Source organism: Rhinolophus sinicus, linkage group LG06 (genome assembly GCF_036562045.2).
Source record: "Rhinolophus sinicus isolate RSC01 linkage group LG06, ASM3656204v1, whole genome shotgun sequence".
Lineage (NCBI taxonomy): Eukaryota > Metazoa > Chordata > Mammalia > Chiroptera > Rhinolophidae > Rhinolophus > Rhinolophus sinicus.
The window spans coordinates 9,654,728-9,675,523 of record NC_133756.1 but is presented as its reverse complement, the minus strand read 5'-3'; the positions used below and the strand labels follow the sequence as shown (position 1 = coordinate 9,675,523).

Sequence of the window (20,796 nt, the reverse complement as noted above, 5' to 3'; positions counted from 1 at the left end):
AAAAATAAAACAACCAGAAGAAGGTAATCCTGATAGAAACTCATGCATGAATAAAAATAAATCAAACTAAGGACTTTTAGTCTGGAATAGAAAAGACTCAAAGGAAATTATACAAGTCTTTGGCTATTCTGATGGACTGTCATGTGAAAAACTGAGTAGAAAATCTATCTAATATGGGAGAATAGAACTAGGATAAATAGTTGAAAAAATATAAGGAGCTGTATTTTGGAATAAAAATTTCCAACATTTTCTAACCTCCAGAATTATTCACAAGTAAATTATAATATCTTTTAAAGTGCTTGAGTTCAAAGAGCAGTTATATCAGGGAAGTTAACAACTGAAATGAGTAATCATTGCAATCCCTCTAACAGTAAAATTTATTTAAGAGAATACCAAATAATGAAACACTGCAGATTTTATCATGGCATCAGATATTGAAACTCCTTTATGAAATAATTACTGATTTGAACTTAAACTACTTTGAGTTCATAAATGCTAAAACCTATGCTTCAAAGGGAATCAGCTTTTACGAGGACCATTATTTATTATATGTCTTCACTTTAACCTCTCACTAATATGTTGTGATTGATATATATTTAGAGTTTTAATGACACTTCAGTAAGAAGTTAACAAACTGACAAATCCAGGCACTTCAGTTTTCATTTTTTATCTCAAAAGATACTGTGGCAAAGGGTTGTTTATCAGAATCTTCATCAGGTAGGCATATGGAACTAGAGCAAAAACTCTCTAAAACAGTAATTTATCTAGTCATCTAGTCAGCTACAGCAGCAAAGGTGCTCACTGCATTACGAAAAAAGCTTGATCTTGGAAAAGCCAATTTGAGAAACCTTTAAAATATATAGTAACATAAGCACTAGAGAACAAATAAGTAGACAGACATGTTTTTAGTCTCACTCTGCCACTAAGTTGTTATGAAAGTTATTTGTCTCTCTGACTTTGGTTCTTTTATCAAAATGGGATAAAAGTCTTATGGCTGTTACAGAGACCAAATGGGATATTCCCCAAATGGGAAAGCAGTTTCGGGGAAAAAAGCAAATATGCATGATATATAAAAATTTAGCATAATTATCTCAAAAATATACATCAAGAATTACATTGAAGAACTGAAGTCTTCCAAACAACAAATGTATACATTACAATACATTAGCATCAAATATAATAAATTAACACAAAGAATGAATTTTCACAATAGAAACCATGAACTGAATTTTCTCTATTATTATAGTTGTGGAGCACTAGTCTTTTATTATAACAATGGGCAAAAGGAATACTTTGATATTTTGTTCAAATGCAGATATTTTAGCACAATATTTATGTGTATAATATTAAGCCAGCTTCTCAGCTTACAATAAAAAGTAAAACTACAATAACCAAAATACACAAAATACTATAACTTCTAAAATAATACTTAGGACAGCAATTTGGGAAAGAAAATCTGAGCAAATAAGGACAAGAACTTCTAACCAATCTTTAGTGGCTTCCTTTTACTAATAACCTTAGTCTGAGGAGGGAAGAATTTTATAACATTATGCATTTTTGTAGAACCTCAGGGTAGAACTTAAAAATCCTTAAGACTATCCAGCAATAACTACAAAAATGGAACCTACCCCGAGTATGTTAGGTCTTACAAAGGGCTACAGCCTACATTCCCACTCTTACCTCAACCACCATTTCCTACATTCTGGTACCAAGTCTTTTGACTCCATCATGCTCTGGTGCACAGACTGTAAAGTAAAATTTAATATTGGTTTCAGTAAGTTCCATTTTTTTTTTAGTTAAGTTCCATTTTACCACCTGATTCATACAGAAGAAAAATGGTAGGAGAGAGGAATTTTAATGTAAGAAGAGGAGAAGAAATTATTTTTCCATTGATTGTTACTAGAAGCTCCTGGAGTCCCATCTTCATCTCATTTTTAGGTACCTTTTAATTCTCTGCTCCCAAAAGGTAGAATGGGAAATATTATTCTAGTCTCCAGGAGAAGACATGAAATAATATTTCTCCCCAAAAGTGACTATTCATTTTTAGTATTCACAGCTACAATAAATCAATCTGTCACTATATAGACAGAAAGAAGGTTGCTAAGGTATAATAAGATGTTAAAATCACACACAGGTTTATAAAACACAACTAAATCAACTGGCAGTCTGTCCTTGTATCCTTCCAACCTCTAATTTATCTTCACAACTCTGTAGTACTTTAGCACAGAAGGTAGCCAATGAATATTTGTGCATCAAGATAAAATTTAAAAGATACAGAGTACAGAAGGGGTTATACTTTAGATCAAAATTTTAATAACTTTATAATATAAAATCTGTAGTACACCAGAGCATTTTACTATAAACTATCTTCATAGTCATTTCATACGGGTGTGAATTCTTTTATAATTTTCTACAACCACACTAGCTAATCTAGTGGGGTAAACATTACTAGTATTCACAAATAACTGACAGATTACTTTAGATTGACAAATAAATTTTTTACTCAATTGGCTTACAGTAACAACTCTCAACTGGAACACTTCTCCCTCAGGCCACTGCTGACTTCTTAAAAGGCATGGTCTCTTTTCAGCCTCCACTCTCCTGGCTTCTTTCAGCATTTGGCACTGTGATCAGTCCTTGAATATCAAGATCCTCGCCTTACCTTCTCTAAAACACCTTCTACTTTGCCCAGGTTCTCCTACCTTTCCAATCTCTAAGTGTCTTCTCTGGCAAACCTGAAACAAAAGTATCCCCCAGAGATCTATTCTTAGTCTTCTTATCTTGACTCTACTCACTTTCCCTAGCTTTTAACTAAGCTGATGCATCTCAGTCTCCATCTCCATCTTGACTTATTTCCTGAGCTTTAGGCACTTATTTCCAATAACCTATTGAAGTCCATTTTGATGTTTCTTACACATTTCAACATCTAAATATCCAAACCAGAAAATAAAAAAAGTTGGTCCTTTCACCATCTGTATTTCTGTTAAAGCCATCACCATTACAACAAGCTAGAAACTATAAAGCCATTCTTATCTCTTCCCTTTCCCTATACCCTAAATTATTCATTTTCTAAATCATCTAAGTCCTCTTCACCACTGCTGTTAGTTAAGTATTCCACTTCTAATCTAGAAAAGTAGGTACCAGAGGTGCTAGAGGGTATGTTGGGGTATGTGAAAAAAAGTTAATTTATATTTAATTTCCATCTAACAATTAGAAATTAAGATTTACTAATGTTCATAAATATATATTGATACTGGTGGTAGCCTCACTTAGTCCATCAGACGGTCAGGTATAACATATGGTACAGCACATAGAATAATGGGAGTTCTGCAACTCCCATTAAGAGTTAACGTGAACTCTAACTCATTCACTCATTTTCAGCATATCGGAACTTAGTTCAAGTGTGTGGCACATATTCAGTCAGGTTTTTGGTACATTAATCTGAAATTTTCCATTATTAAATATATTCTAAGTTTATTTCAAAATATTGTTTCCCGCCTCTAATTTTTCTATAGTTATGCAATATGTTAGAACAGTAGTATATGCCTATAAATGAAAAAGATTTTAACTTGTGTATATATTTATTTAACTATTTATTATTAAGTGCAAGGTGAAACATATTTGAACTAATGAGGCTGCATGATCAGAAGTTTGAAGATCACGATCGAGACTACTGCAACAGCCTTCCAAATGTTCTCCACACTGCCATTCGTTATGCTTTTAAATATAGATGTTCCTCATTTGCTCAAAAGCCTCCAATGGTTCTCTACTGTTTCTGAATTCACAAGTTTTAGCACGGATTTAACGTCCTTTATAATGTACCTTCTGGCTAACTTTCAGACTCTAGCTGCCCTATTTATACTGGCCTACTTCTGCTACATAAACATATCATACTTTTGCTCATATTCTCTCTATATGGATTATTTTTCCCTTGGCCCACTGGGTAACTATTCAGCTCAGATACCATGTCATGTACCCCATATTCCCTCCCTAACCCAAAGCATAAATCATTCTTCTTTTATTACAGTACATAACGTATATTTCACAGAACTTGTCACTCCATATAGACTAAGAAATGCTTAGAAGGGATCATGTCTCATCCTGTTATCTCCAGAACATAGCACAGTGCCTGACATAAAACAGGGGCATAATAAATTTGTTAATGAAAACATAGGGAAGATCCAAAAATAATCTTTAAGTTACTGCAGGATTTAGAATTATAATTCCAGTCAGGGAACATACACCTTTTTTTTGTTTAGGGTACATATATCTTTAAGTCTAGTACCAACAGCATCCTATCTTGGTATAACCATATGGTAAATTGCAGTAATTGTTTTAAATTGATTTAACTCAGGAAAAAAGGAAAAAAAATTGGAGTAGACTAAAAGTAAACAAATCAAGGCACATCCATACAATGGAATACTAATCAGCTGTTAAAATAATTTAAATCTACACAAATGGATAGGTGTTAGGAATAAACCCTATCCACCAGTCCCTGATGTTTAGACATATATTTATTTATAAAAATACCCTTGAATTTCAAATATATTGTAATATTAGCCAAAAGACTAATTTCTACTGAGTAATTTATTTAGGTGCTACTTTAAAAGAATTTTGAGATTTGAAATAATCACCATCTGTTAGCTTTCCTATCTTCCAAGTGATTAAGTAACAAGGAAAATAAACTGACATAGTATTATATTAACTGACATATTTTATACAGTACAGATTCCCCAACATAGCTAAATACACAGAACTACACTGATTATTTTCACCAGCAGTGTTTTCTGGGGTATGTCCTCTAAGTCATTTTAATCAGAAGTATAGCCCTCTCTAGATATGACACCAAAAGAACTGGCAAAAGAAAAAATTAACTGGACTTCATAAAAATCAAAAATACTTCTGCTTCAAAGGACGCCATCAAGGAAGTGAAAAGGCAATATACGGAAAGGGAGAAAATTTTTGCAAATCATTATATATCTGATAAGGGACTTTCAACTATAAGGTATAACTCCTACAACTCAACGAAAAGACAAAAGATCCAAAAAAATGGGCAAAGGATCTGAAAAGACATTTCTCCAAAAACACAAATGGCCAACAAGTACATGAAAAGATGCTCAACATCATCAGCCATTAGGGAAATGCAAATCAAAATAACAATGAGATACTACTTAACACCCACTAAGATGGCTAGAATAAGTAAGACAAATAAATGTTAGTGAGGATGTGGAGCAACTGGAATCACTATACACTGCTAGTGCGAGTGTAAAATGATGCAGCCACTTTGGAAAAGACTCTGGCAGTTCCTCAGAAGAGTCAACATAGTTACCACGAGTTCACTCCTAGGTATACACCCAAGAGAAATGAAAACACATGTCCACACAAAATCCTGTACACAAATGTTCATAGCAGCATTATTCATAAAAGCTCCAAAGTACAAGCAACTCACATGTACATCAGCTGATAAACTGGTAAACAAAATATCCATACAATGTAATATTATTCAGTAATAAAAAAGAATGAAGTACTGACACACGTTACAACATAGATGAACTTTGAAAACATTATGTGAAGTGAAAGAGGTCGGTCACACAAAAGGCCACATATTGTATGATTTCATTTACATGAAATGTCCAGTAAAGGCAGATCTACAGAGACAGAGTAGATTAATGTTTGGCAGGCGCTGCAGGGAGGGAGGCAATGGGTAATGACTGCTAATGGAGTATGGGATTTCTTTTTGGGAGAATGAAATATTCTAAAATTAGATAGCGGTGATCGTTGTACACCATCTCTGTGAACATACTAAATACCACTGAACTGTACGCTTTAAATGAGTGAACTGTATAGTGTGTGAATTTTATATCACTAAAGTTGTTATTTTAAAAAAGTATATCCCTCTCTTAGCATACTACCCAATTATAACTCTATGCCAATGATATTCCTAATAATAGCAGAAAAGGAATTCCTTCATTCTAGTGAGATTTCCATTTAAAAGCCAAAATGGTGTCAATATAGATTTATTTTTTTCTTTCTAAAATTCAATCATTACATTCAGAATTACATTACATTCATATGTAATATGCACAAATATTTGGCACTATGTCATTAATCATAATTAACAGTAACAGTAATTACAAAAGCACAATGACTACAAGATAATGTTTAATTTATAAAAGAAAATTGAACCAAAAAAAAGAATCCCTTCAAATCCTTATCCATGCCTAAAATAGATGTTAGTTACAAATATGCTGTATATACAATTTTTGCCATCTATTTCATTACTCAATGATTTTGAGTAACTACATAATAGTCTACTCAAGGTTTATCCCCATATATATTTAGTAGCTGGACAAACTACCATAAAATCTCGTTATAGAATTTATACTCTAGGTCATATTTCTAAAAATATTTGATTTTTAGGTATTGAGGCAATTCACTTGTTTTAAAAAAACTAGAAACATTTGAAATCTGCTTAACAAACATGATCTTCTACCAAATGATCATTTTCAATCAAAATCATTAAATAGGAAAACACACACACACACACACACACACACACACACACACACACACACCCAAAAGGGTGGGGATAGGAAAAGAAACACTAACAGACAGAAAGTCTAAAGTAGAGAAGTTGACTCACAAAATGATTCACAAGCATTTCCTGGATATTTTGTCCAAGAAAACTCCTCTGACTAAAGTGGAAACTTGTTTGGCTACAACACATCATTCTGCTATTATGATTAATGCCATTGTGACAAATATTTGAGCATGTGGCACATAAATAAGAGAAACTTCGTATGTGTTGATTTATGTACTCCTGCATATTAGCCCATAATTGTCCAGCTAATACTGAAAAGGAATTGTAAAGTTCTACCTAGTTCTTTCTAACTTCTAGAATTCCAGTTGTTTAAGTGTAGGAACTAAACTAATTTTAGAAGCCCGCCAACAATTTTAACTGACTAGTAATGTAGTAATATTGCAAAACGTGAAGACAAAAACTAGTCTTTTGAAGAAAATAAAGGGAACAAGTTTTGCAGATGTTGATATAAAATCAAGTCAATATTAATTAACAAAATATAAAGTTGATTTATGACATTTTTAGAGTCCCAACAAAGTCCTACAGTTCTTATCAAAACTCAAATAAAAGGTACATGATAAAAAATATCCATTTGGAAACATCTAAATTACAGATACTTTACTTTTATTGGTAAATAATATAACAAGTCAAAGCAACCTAAGGATGACATATAATTAGGGATGTTAAGAGGATCATAAGTTAAAATCAGAACATACCACACTAACTTATTACATGTTTTCGTTCTCGACTTAATCAACATGTTGAACATCTACATGTGAAACTCTGTGCTATACAGCGTCATATACACACATGTAATACACAATTGTCCCCTTACCCCTACCAAAAAAAGTTAGGTAGGAGAAAGAGCAAATCTAATAAACAATTTTTTTTTTACTTAACATTAGTGTCACTGCCCGATCCCCCATAACTCAGCTAAAATACTAAAAAAACCTCAATCGACCTCCCTCTAGCCCCAAGTCTCCATCTCCCATCATGCCCTCAATTCCAATCCATTTTGCCCTCAAGCCATTTTGTTCTCCTAACATTTTCATCATATACTTCTCCTATTCAATAAATAACCTACAACAATTCTCCATCATAGAGTGCTAAAATTAGGAGTGATTCTTTTAGGCAGGGCAAGATGGAGAGGCAGTAGTAAGGAATTCAGCTCAGAAATATCCGCCTTAGACATTCTATCAGTTAAGACATTTACTTAGATTAATAAACACCTTTGTAAAAATGTAAACACCTACCAAAAGGGTCAGGATTATCCTTCATTCAAATTTATACACTAACACCCTAGTTTTGAGAAACAAGAAAAAGGGAGCTTGAGAATGCAGCATGAGAGAGTTAGGTCCCTATTAGTGGATGATGGCAAGCAGAAAGACAGACCAGAGAAAGGAAGGAGACTAAGACAAAGACTAGCCCACAGATCCCAGAAGAGAAGGGCAGGACACTGAAAATCTGTATCTAGGCCTACAAACCCTCTGTTAGGTTGGTGCAAAAGTAATTGCGGTTTAAAAGGTAAAAGTAATTGCAAAAAGCGCAATTTCTTTTGCACCAACCTAATATAATGTCCATTTTTTTCCTGTCCCCCACTGTCACACTCACCCCATTTTACTTGTATAAGCATTTCATTCACTCTACTGAGTATTTATTATATGCCAATCATTGAGCTAAGATGAGGTTATAAATATGATGATAAAAAATATTCCCTTTCATGAAAAGGTTATACTGGGAGAAGGGGTAGCAACAAATAATCCCAATGCACTAAAAATACTATAACAGAGGTATACACTAAGTATTACAACGTCACAGAAGAACGAAATATGCCAAAATGTAGATAATTAACTAGAATGGGGGGGGGAGAAAAAGAGGGAAGGAGGGGATGGGGGAGGGGGAGACGAGGGGGGGAAGAGAGAGAGAGAGGCAGAGAGCGAGAGCGAGAGCGAGAGCGAGCGAGCGAGCGAGAGAGAGAGAGAGAGAGAGAGAGAGAGGGAGACAGACAGACAGACGAGACCAATGAGAAGACCATTACAATAATCTAGACAAGTAAGGGTCTAAAGCCAACAGCAGTATGGATGGATGGATGGAGAGGCCAGATTAGGGAACAACAGATTAGGGAACAATTTCTCAAATAGAAGCAGTAGGACTTAATAACCAATAGGAGGAAAAGGAAATGGAAGGTCTAGTTTGGAGTGTAGGTAGAGAAAAAGTATGAGCAGGGTATGGGGACGGAGATTGCGAGAATAAGATATTTTGATTTGTGTTTGAAGCACTTGAAGGATGGATATTCAGGTGTCAGTCTGACTTGGGAAAGGGGTGGAGTCTACAGCAAGATTAGGAGATGTCTGTTCATAGATAGTAGCTTAGGCTCACTATACCTGGTTCTTCTCAATTGTTGTACCTGTTACTGCTGCTTCATTTTTTTAAATTGAGGTATAATTGACATTTAATATATTAGCTGCAGGTGTACAACATAATGATTCAGTGTTTGTATACACGGAGAAATGACCACCCAGTAAGTGTAGTTACCATCCGTCACCATACAAAGTTATACTTGCTTTTTCTTTTCCTTCTCGTGATGAGAACTTTTAGGATTTATTCTTTTGGCAACTTTCAAGTATATACTATAATATTATTGACTATACACCATGCTGTACTTTACATCCCATGACTTATTTATTTTATAATTGGAAGTTTGTCCCTCTTGACCCCCTTCACTCATTTCTCACCCCCCAGCACCATCCCCCAGCAACCACTGTTCTATGCTATATCTATGAGTTTTACTTGTTCATTTTGTTTTTCAGATTCCATATAAGTCTTTCTTTGTCTGACTTATTTCACTTAGCAAAACACCCTCATGGTCCATCCAAGTTGTCACAAATGGCAAGACTTTATTCTTTTTCATGGCAGGATAGTATTCCATCATGTGTATATCTGTATGTATGTATATATGTATGTATGGTGCGTGTGTGTATGTGTATCTATATCTATATCTATATCTATATCTCACATCTTCTTTATCCATTCATCCATCAATAGTGATGCCTCATCATTAGAAAGTGTTCTCTTACACAATGTGATATATAGATGATGTATTACAGAATTGTATACTTGAAACCTATGTAACTTTACTAACCATTATCACCCCAATAAACTTAAATTTTTTTAAAAAAAGGTGTTCTCTTTACTACAACTATCCACAATTATACCAATTGTTTTAGATTAACTCAATTCCTTTTCTTCTTGCTTTACAAATATTTCTTAATGACGATATATCAAGTCAGGATTCTGGAGTTCTGGTCTCATGTTAGCAATACTAGAAATGCGCGCTCTTGAGTAAGCCCTTAACCTTTCTGGATTTCAAACATAAAAAAAGGTATCAGATTAGCTGATCTCTTAGATTCTACTTGTAACACTGCATGACGCTCTTCCTTACCTCAGAAAGAACTATGCATTACAAGTTAATTATAACATTCATATGATTTTTTTTTTACGTTACCACAAAGTCTCTTAGTGCTCATTCACTTCATATATCTTGAGGCTTTTCTCCTCCAGTAAATTACAAATTTCTTGACAGCAAGAACCATCTATGTCTTTTTTTTTTAAATTGAGGTAACATTGGTTTACATTATATAAGTTCCAGTTTTACTCATCTATATCTTAAATGAAGGCTCTTCATAATTCTCATTGACTCAGAAAAGTCTGGGGTATTTGATACTACAGACCAAAATGCTAAGTTAAATATCATTGTTTTCTTAATGTTTTGTCCGTAAGTCATTTTTTTTAAACCTCCCTCCTGGTGTACACCACATCATAATTTCCTTTCATATTCCCTGTATTACCTAAACCACAACTATACATACAGAGTATTTAGGGGAGGTGAGAGAAGCAGCTCACTGAAAGCAGATTGATAAATCTTCATATGCCATATGTACTTGTTCCTATATAAGAGTAAGGAACAGTCAGGAGTTGAGGATCAGGAGAACAGAAAGCATGAAACCATGACAACCAGCATCTCCAGCCACCACTGCTACTACCACCATCATCTTAAGGGGAACATTACGAAAGGGGTAAATAAGGTGGGGGTGGGGTGGGGAGAAAAAGAAAACAGATATATTACCTAACAGCAAGGGAAAAGATGCTCAGCCTGATTTCAAAAGCATATAAAAATGACTTGGACCTTTTCTATCATCACAGAGAAAAATATAAGCTTAAGTTATAATGGAAAAATTTCAAGGCTGTTTGGAGATTTTACCTACCATCACACTGCTGATGTACAATCAACTTCAAAACAAATTACCATGTGTTCTTGGTCAAACTGTTAGACATTATAATTGTTATTTGGATACACAAGATAAACAATTACTATGGCAAAGACAAATACTAACAGCAAAAGATCTCCATGATTTCATGATTCTTACCTGTTCACTCTCCTAGGACACTTGTCTGGTTTAATATCTACCTCATAGAGGTAGACATCAATCTTTGGGATTTCAACTTGAAAACAGTTAGCCAACAATTTAATGGGTTTGCCCATGGAGCCATAGCCAGGTCTTCTGGGCACCATGAGCAGGGGCTGGGCCCCAACGGGTCCTGCCAGAGAGGGAAAAAAAAAAAGAGTAACACTGTTACAAACTACATTTGATAACATTGTCAATCAGAGTACGTTAGAATTTTAAGTATAGCTGACCATGGGGTTGGAGCCAATTTCTAACACTTCAACTTCTTTCATCCCAATTTATTCTCCTTATTAAAATAAACATACAAAAAGAAAAAAGAAAAAAACATACATACAAACAAACAAAACCCTGGCTACTTCTGGAAAATTGTTTTTGCAAGGATTAGGAAGAAGGGAGAGCAATCACATAAACCCAGGTGAGCATGAGCGAACACAAATCAGACCCGAAGAGTGTGAGATTAACAGCAGAGTAAGCAAAGAGAGTAGATGATAAGAATATATTTATATAAGATTATAATTATAAGAGCAAATGAACAAAATAAAAACTACATACAATAAAAAGGATCAATAAAGCACAAAATCAGTTACTTGAAAAGATAAATAAAATCTATAAACTCCAGGCAACACTGATTTTTAAAACAGGAGAAAAAAGGCTTATGTAACCAATAAGGGGGGGGGGGAGGAGGAAATGATTTAATTACAGATACTCAAGACATCATAAACACTGTGCCAATAATTTGAAAGTTTGATGAAACAGATAAATACAGCTTACTGATACACAAAAATATGTAAAATGTGAAAAGTCCTTTGTTGGTAGAAATGTAAAATGGTACAGCCACTTTGGAAAACAACATGGTGGTTCTTCCAAATATTAAAGATAGAATTACCATATGATCTAGCAATTCCACTTCTGGTTATATACCCCAAAGCATTGAAAACAGGGTGTTGAAGAGATGACTGTATACCTATGCTCATGGCAGCATTAGTCACAATAGCCTAAAGGTGGAAGCAACCTAAATGTCCACAGATGGATGCATGGATAAAGAAAATGTGGTATATCAATACTATGGAATATTAGCCTTAAAAAGGAAGGAAATTCTGACACATGCAGCAACATAGATGAACCTGTGGATGTTATGCTATGTAAAATAAGCCAGTCACAAAAAGACACTATATTATTCCACTTATTGATACCTAGAGTAGTCAAATTCCTAGAGTCAAAGTGGAAGAGTGGTTGCTAGGGGCTGGAGGAAAGGAAGAATGGGTAATTGTTGCTTAGAGGCTATAGTTTCAGTTTTGCACGACGAAAAGAGTTCTGGAAATTGGCTGCACAACAATGTGAACATACTTAAATACAACTAAACTGTACACTTAAAAATTGCTAAGATGGTAAATTTAACCTTATGTGCATTTTATCACAGTTAAAAAAACTAATTGATACTAGCATTAAGTTTTAAAACTCAAAATGTTGTAGCTTTGTTAAACAAAGTTCAAATAATAAATTCAGTTGATAAATTAATAACTATTACCTGAACTTACATTTAAAATATCTGAAAAGTCCTGTAACTATTTGAAAAAATTAAATCCACAAGTAAAAGTATTTCCACACACACCAAAAGATTCTAGATAGCTTCACTATAGAATTATACCAACTATTTAAGGAAAGAAATAATACCAATCTTCTACAAATTCTTCCAGAGAATAGGAAAAAGAGTAAACATACCCCAATACAACTTATGATGCCAGAAAAACCCTGATACAAAAACCTGATAAGAACACTACGAAAAAGAAAAGTCACAGGACAATATAATTCATGAACACACATGCAAAAATCCTAAACAAAATGTTAACAAATTAAATATGGAAATATATCAAAAGGAAAATGCATCATGACCAAGATGAGTTTGTATCAGGAACTAAAAGTTGGGTTAACAACAATTTTTTTTCACTGTGGATAAAAGTACATTAACGTGCTGCCTGAATCATTTATTTTCAAATTGTTTTCATATATTTGTAAAATCTCTTCTGAGGGCATAATCTTCCTGCCATCCTAGACTGAGACACGTATTACTGACTAATTCTAGACTAGGTCATATGCGCAGTTCTGGCTCTGCCATTTATTTAACCACTTGACCTTTGTCAAATATTAATAGCCCTGAAACTCTATTTCCTGATCTATAAAATGGCAATAATACTTGATCTGCTTCTTTTTTTATGAATCTTGTCAGGATCAATTTAGAAAATGTACAACAGCTAAAATATATCAAGCTCTTAGCATGTCTCAAGCGATGTGCTAAATGACTTATATGCATTATCTCATTTAATCTTCATACAAACCCTATAATGATTTTATAGATGAGGGAAACTGAAATGACTTGCCTAAAATTTCATAGCTAGTAAGTAGCAGAACTGGGATTGGAACCCACCCTGTTGGGGTCTCTATTTTGTTCCACTGATATATTTGTCTATTCTTTTGCCGACAAAACATTGTTTTGATTACTATAGTTTTATAGTAAGTCAGGTACTGTCCGTCCTCCCACTTTATTCTCCTTCAATAGTGTGTTGTTATTCTGGGTATTTTGCCTTTCCATATAAACTTTAGAATCAGTTTGTTGATGTCCACAAAATCACTTGCTGAGATGTTGATTGGGATTGTGCTAAATATATAAATCTAGTTGGGAAGAACTGACATCTTTGCAGTACTGAGTCTTCTTATCCATATACACGGAATATCTCTATTTAGATTTTCTTTGATTTCTTTGATAGAGTTTTGCAATTTTCCTCATATAGATCTTGTACATATTTTGCTAGATGTATACCTAAGTATTTCTTTATGTGTATGTCCTAATGCAAATGGTATTGTGCGTTTAATTTCAAATTCTAATTGTTCATTGCTGGTCTATAACTCAAGACTTACTTACTATAAGGCTACAATAATCAAGGTTGCAGTATTGGTCAAAGAATAGACAAATAGATCAAGGGAACAGAACATATAGCTCCAAAATTGATGCAAATACAGTCAACTGATCTTTGACAAAGGAGCAAAGGCAATTCAATGGGAAAAGGATAGTCTTTTCAACAAATGGTACTAAACAAGTGGATAGCCACATTAAAAAGAAAAATAATCTAGACAGACCTTATACCTTTTTCAAAAATTAACTCAAACTGGCTGAAAGAGCTAATGTAAAACACAAAACTATGAAACTCCTATAACACAACATAGTCGAAAACTTAGGTAACCTTGGGTTTGGTGATGACTTCGTAGGACACCAAAAGTATAATCCATGAAGTAAAAAAAAAAAAAAGTTTTCATTAAAATTAAAAACTTTTGTTCTGTAAAAGAGAATGAAATTATGAGCCACAGACTGAGAGAAAATATTTGCAAAACACATATCTAATAAGGGGATAATATTCAAAATATACAAAGAACTCACACAATTCAATAGAAAAAACCAATTAATTAAAAAATGGTCAGAGGATCTGAATAGACATTTTTCCAAAGAAGACATGCAGATGGCCAACAGGTACATGAAAAGGTGCTCAACATCACTAATCATCAGGGAAATGCAAATCAAAACCACAATGAGATATTACCTCACACCTGTTATGATGGTTATTACTCACAAGACAAGAAATAACAAGTGTTGGTGAGGATATGGAGAAAAAGGGAACCCTTGGGCATTCTTGGTAGGAATAGAAATTGGTGCATATCAACTATGGAAAACAGTATGGAGGTTTCTCAAAAATTAAAAATATAAGTACTATGTGATCCAGTAATTCTACTTCTGGGTATTTATCTGAAGAAAATGAAAACACTAACTTGAAAAGATATGTACACCCATGTTCACTGCAGCATTATTTACAATACCCAAGGTAAGGGAACAACCTAAATGTCTATCCATGGATGAAAGGATAAAGAAAATGTGCTTTATATACACAATGGAGTATCATTCAGCCACAAAAAATAAAGAAATCTTGTCATTTGTGGTAACATGGATGAATCCTGAGGGCAGGATGTGAAATAAGTCAGACAAAGAAAGTCAAATACTACTGGATCTCACCTGTATGTGGAATATAAAAGAACCTGAGCTCATAGATGTAGAGAACAGACTGGTGGTTACCAGAGGTAGGGGGTGGGTACATACAGGGAGGGGTCAAAAGGTACAAACTTCCAGTTCTAAATAAGTCATGGGAGTGTAATGTGCAGCATAGTGACTACAGTTAATAAAACTGAATTGAAAGTTGCTAAGATAGATCTTAAAAGTTGTCATCGCAAGAGAAAAAATTTTTGTAATTATGTATTGTGATAGATGTTAACTAGACTTATTGTGGTGATCGTTTTTAAATATTTACAAATATCAAATTACTATGTTGTACATTTGCCAACTAGCATATGTCAATTAAAAAAAAGAGGAATGCAATAAAATTTAAAAAAGGGTCATGTACTTAGTCATGTACTGCTCACAAAGCAATTGTATATAACCGATCATGTTACTATCTGGAGATCAAGAAGGATATTCTTAAGTATTTTAATCCTAACATACATTGAGATACATATATTTTAATGTGTTTTAGTTACATTTTTGGAAATTAGCTGAGGTTAGGTTGATATCTAACACATTATAATTTTTCCCATTTGAAATAATGAGAAATAATCTCCCAATCAAGTGATTGTGATGCAGATTGTCTGATTTTCAGGAACAGATTACTACCTGTTCTTAATCAGTTCTTTCAAGCTTTCAAGAAGGCACTTTGCTCTATTTTATCCAGATTTTTAAGTTTTCTTCAGTGGGAGTTCTGAGTCTAATAAAATAACCTGTCTTCTGTCTATAGTTATTTATTTAACTACCTGTATTTTCATATAAACTATGAGTGATGCGAGGACAGAAACTGTGATTCATATTTCTACCCCTAATGCTTAAGAGCGTATCACATGAAGTCCCTTTTTCTGATTCCATGATCACGAGCAACCTTCTGATTATTGTCTGGATATCCAGATAAAACACCGGAGGAAGAGAAGTTGCTACTAGTCAATATGAATCTTCTTGATGCTCTAGAAATAATATTTTTATTTGTAAATTACTAATATATGATTTATATATTAGTCTCCTGTAAATGCAGTTAGTTAGCATCAATCAGTCCCTCATGATGATGACTAGCTTTAGATGCCCAGATAAAACCAAGCATCAGGATCTGCAAAGCTAGGGACCAGACTGTGGATTACAGTGACCCTGTCTCATACTATCTCGTAAGTTTCTGTGTGAGTAATCTGAATCACTTCCACTACATTTTCAATTTTCACAGTAGCAAACACACTGAATATAAAATGTTATATTCTGCTACCACTTAACATAGCATCACAGGCATATCTGTATTACTAAGGTCTTCACAATCATAATTTTATGGGTTATATAATAATCTATTATGCCAATGAACTACAATTAACACGTTGCGTACGGCGGGGTTTAAATCCCTCATACCCCTCTGTTCTGGCAGGTTTTTAAAAGAAACTACTTTAAAATGCACTCTTCTCTTTAAAGCGTAAATGCTTCTATGTTATTTATTATTTTTCTACGGAATTTTTTAGGATTTACTCACCTATGATGTTAATAATCCCTCCTGGTGTGATACTGCAGAAAGCAGCTTCCTTTATGCAGTGGGACACGGCAAAAATTGCATATGTACCGAGTTTCACTTCTCACTTTTTTTGATGTGCACACTTTACACACCCGTGTGTGATATTTTTTCTTTCCTCTTCCCACTATGGGCTCCAGATGATGCGTAGCCAAATCTCCCGAGAGCCTGGCTGGATTGTCTTCCTTGGGGGCCCGCTGCGTAGGCACTTTCACAGCTGGTTCCCTATCGCCACTCCTCTCACCTCCCTGTCTTGGCCTCTCACTACTCTCTGCCCAATCTTTTGAAATTCTCGTTATCCGTCCTTAACGCATGGCTCAGAAAAAAACGAAGATTCTCGTGATCCGTACACAACGTGTTAACCAAGCTCCACTGGAGGATGTTTAGCTTGCGTCCATATCTTCATTATCATAAATAGTGAAAGATAAGCAGTTACAGTAGATATTGTGGGATTGTTATGCCAAACACACCTCCACCCTTTTCTTCCACCTACTGGCCACTCCCTTGAAAACTGTACATTCTCTCAAGTACATGAAGACCAGCAATTGCTATGTGCCTACATGAAGAACTTCATCCCACAGTTAACTAGTCCAAGGACAGAGACCAGACCCAACACAAAGTAGTAAGTCCTTGCCCTGGGACTTTTTTTGTTTAACTTGGGACCTACACAACTATCAGGCATTTCGTGCCCAGTGGCTAAAGCTGTGAGATATCATAGCTGTTAAAGGTCAGGTGTCCCAATGTGTGGAGAAAACTGATCAACACTGAGAGAAAATGGAAGCCAGTGTAGACAGAAGTCAAAATAAGAGCTGGAACAGTCTGATACCATTAATTCCTAGTTCCAACTGCTCTAGATGCAAGCTCAGTTGTGAACCTGTTCTTTTTGTTGTTATTCAAACTTCCTTGGATTCTGAGCCAATAAATCTCCCCTTTTCCTTAAATTAATTTCAGTTGGATTTTGCAGCTAAGTTTTAACTGATAGAAACAGTAACTATAATAATCAATTCAACTGAACTACTGTCTCAGACCTGAGTTCAAATTCTAGATCTAATGACCATGGGAAAATCATAACCTCTAAGAGTCAGTTCCCTTATTTTTAAAAAAAAGATATTTGAAGTGTACAATATGATGAATTGATATATGTAGACACTATGAAAGAATTTTCCCCATCGAGTTAATGAACACATCCATCACCTCACATATTTACCTTTTTGAGGGGAGGAGGCATTAGAACATTTAAGTTCTCCTCTCTTAGCAATTTTCAATTATATAACACAGTGTTATCAACTACAGTCACCATATTATACATTAGATAGTCAGACCTTATTCATCTTATAAAGTTTGTACCATTTTACCAACATTGCCCTATTTCCCACAACCACTGGGAACCATTTCTCTACGTTTCTACGAGTGTGACTTCCCCCCCCAACTTATGAGTGCTACCATGTAGTGTCTTTGTCTTATTTCACTTAGCATAATGCTCTCCCGTGTTCATCCATGTTGTCACAAATGACAGGACTTCCTGTTTTAAGGTTGAATAACCATTGTTTGATATGTAATATATATTATGTATATATCTCACATTTTGTTGGTTCATTCATCACTGATGGAAATTTAGGACTGTTTCCATACCTTGGCTATTGTGAATGCTGCAATGAACATGGGAGTCCAGATAACTCTTCAAGATAATGGTTTCATTTTCTTTGGATAAATATCCAGAAGTGGGATTGCTGGATCATACAGTAGTTCTAGTTTTAATTTCTTGAGGAATCTCCATACTGTTTTCCATAGTGACCATCCTAGTTCACATTCCCACCAACAGTGTACGAGCGTTCTCATTTTTCCATATTCTCGCCAGTATTTATCTTTTTGATAATAGTCATCCTAATAGGTGTGAGGTAGTTATCTCATAGTGGTTTTGATTTGCATTTCGTTGCTAATTAGTGAGGTTGAACACTTTTTCATGTACCTGTTGGACATTTGTATCATATTTCCCCTAAAATAAGACTGGGTTTTATATTAATTTTTGCTCCAAAAGATGCACTAGGGCTTATTTTCAGGGGATGTCTTATTTTTTCATGTCCAACAATCTACATTTATTCATGTCCAACAATTTACATTTATTCATTTATTCATGTACAAAAATCTACATTTATTCAAATACAGTCATGTTATCTTCTTCTGGAACGTCGTCCTAACTCTCCAAACCCCGAATTCCAGCTTGAATTTCTTGCGACTCCATATCCTGTAGAACCATTGGCCCCAATCTCTCATATCCAGCAATAGAGCTCTCCTTAAATGAGCACTTCTTGTCCACGTAGCCTGCTCGTAGTGCACTGGCAACACAGCTGTCAGTGGTTTAATCCCATGAATTCTTCACCCAAGTCACGACCTCTTGCAGGCTAGGCTTCAGAGTTTCCACACTGATTTCTCTCCATTCTACTTTCAATGTAGTCATTGATTTCCACACGCAAATGGTCCTTGAATGGCTTGTTTATTGCAATATCAAGAGTCTGGAGATAGGCAGTCATTCCTGCGGAAATCATTATTTGATCTATTCTTCTCTTTGCAAGAAGTTCTTCATGTCTTTAGCGTGGTGAGTGCTGGCTGAATCTCAGACTAGCGGACCTCTTTGGCCACCACGCAAAACAAGTGGCAACATTAAATCGACCCACTTCCTTATAACTGCTTGTGTGCACCAGGCTCTTTCGGTTTCAAGAACATAAATGCCTGAAACATGTTCAACCTTATCTTTCTTGCCCTTAGTGATGATTAAAGGTGGGGCTTTCTTTCCATCCAGGCTAATTGCCAAAATACAGGTAACATGTGCACTTTCATAACCAGTGGCGAGAATGCAGATTGATGAGGCACCCCTCTGATCAATTGTCGTTTGCGATCCTTGGCCCATAAACACTGCAGTTTCACCCATAGCAATCATGTTGGAGGGTTGGTATTTAGAAAAGTCGATGCCATCAACAAAGGACTTGAATGCAAGTTCACATTTAATAACTTCAGTATCTTCCAGCTTGAACAGTGTTGTCGATCTTAGAGACAATTCATATCACTGAAGGAAGCCATCCAGCCAGTGTTGTGATGCTTTGAATTCTTCTGGGGATATTTCTAACTGTTGTGCCATTTCAAGAGCAAATGCTTGAATATCAGTCCTGCGCACAACCAAAGCCTTTGATCTCCTGTCAGCAATCCATTCAGAGATGATGCTTCCAGCTCAAGAAATAATGGTTGCCAACCTGATTCACACTTGCGCTTCTTAGCATTTCCCTCGTCCACCTGTTGACTGAGGTTATCGTACTCTGCTCACCATTTTCAGACCATTTGGAGATCCAACTTCTTCTCTATGCAGAAAGCCATAAGATTCTTGCCCCGGGAGTCCCCCACGATTCCTTTCTTTTACTCAATGGAATAGCTGTTTCGCTTTGCTCTCATCTTGTCTGGGGGTCAAAATATTATTCCCTTTAAATCTACCATTAAATCAAGTGTTAACTGAAGACTTACGAGACAGGAGTGGCAACAAAAATGATGACAGTTAAGAATGACAGTCCACACAAAAGCGACGAAAAATTGCAGGCACCAAAATTCAGAAAACGTTTATTTATTTCACACGAGTGCATTAAGTATGTCCATTACAACACATGACATATTGAATTATGAAGATTCGTATTAGACACAACCACGTCCATTCATTATCAAGTGCGCATGTTATTCATGCGTTGTGTCTGTACTCCGATTGGTCATTTGGCAATAAGTCTTGAGTTCATCTGTTTACACAGGCGTTTACATCTCGTCCAAAGGCAACCGCTTGGGTATTTACAAATATTTAATTATAATTTATATTATCATTTATTGTAAGTATTAATGTCAATGTTATTTATTCATATTTAATTATATATTATTATTTTATAATTCAATACTTCCATCGTGTTTCGCAACGGATGTACTAAATGCGTCCGTCCGGCTGACAATCTTAACACGTTGCGTACGGTGGGGTTTAAATCCCTCATACCACTCTGTTCCGGCAGGTTTTTAAAAGAAACTACTTTAAAATGCACTCTTCTCTTTAAAGCGTAAATGCTTCTATGTCATTTATTATTTTTCTATG

General features: G+C 34.9%; 1 protein-coding gene across 3 annotated transcripts in view; it reads right to left on the bottom strand.

Moving 5' to 3' along the window:
- The window catches only part of LOC109444829 (argonaute RISC catalytic component 3), a 98,357-nt gene that overhangs the window by 64,156 nt on the left and 13,405 nt on the right, over positions 1-20,796 (bottom strand). For 2 of the 3 annotated variants that reach the window (XM_019726510.2, XM_019726513.2), the window contains exon 2: positions 11,008-11,179. In XM_019726510.2, the coding sequence (XP_019582069.1) occupies positions 11,008-11,179 (172 nt within the window). Of the gene's footprint in view, positions 1-1,680; positions 1,746-11,007; positions 11,180-20,796 lie in introns of all 3 variants that reach the window. The other variant, XM_074334390.1, reaches the window with a different exon arrangement.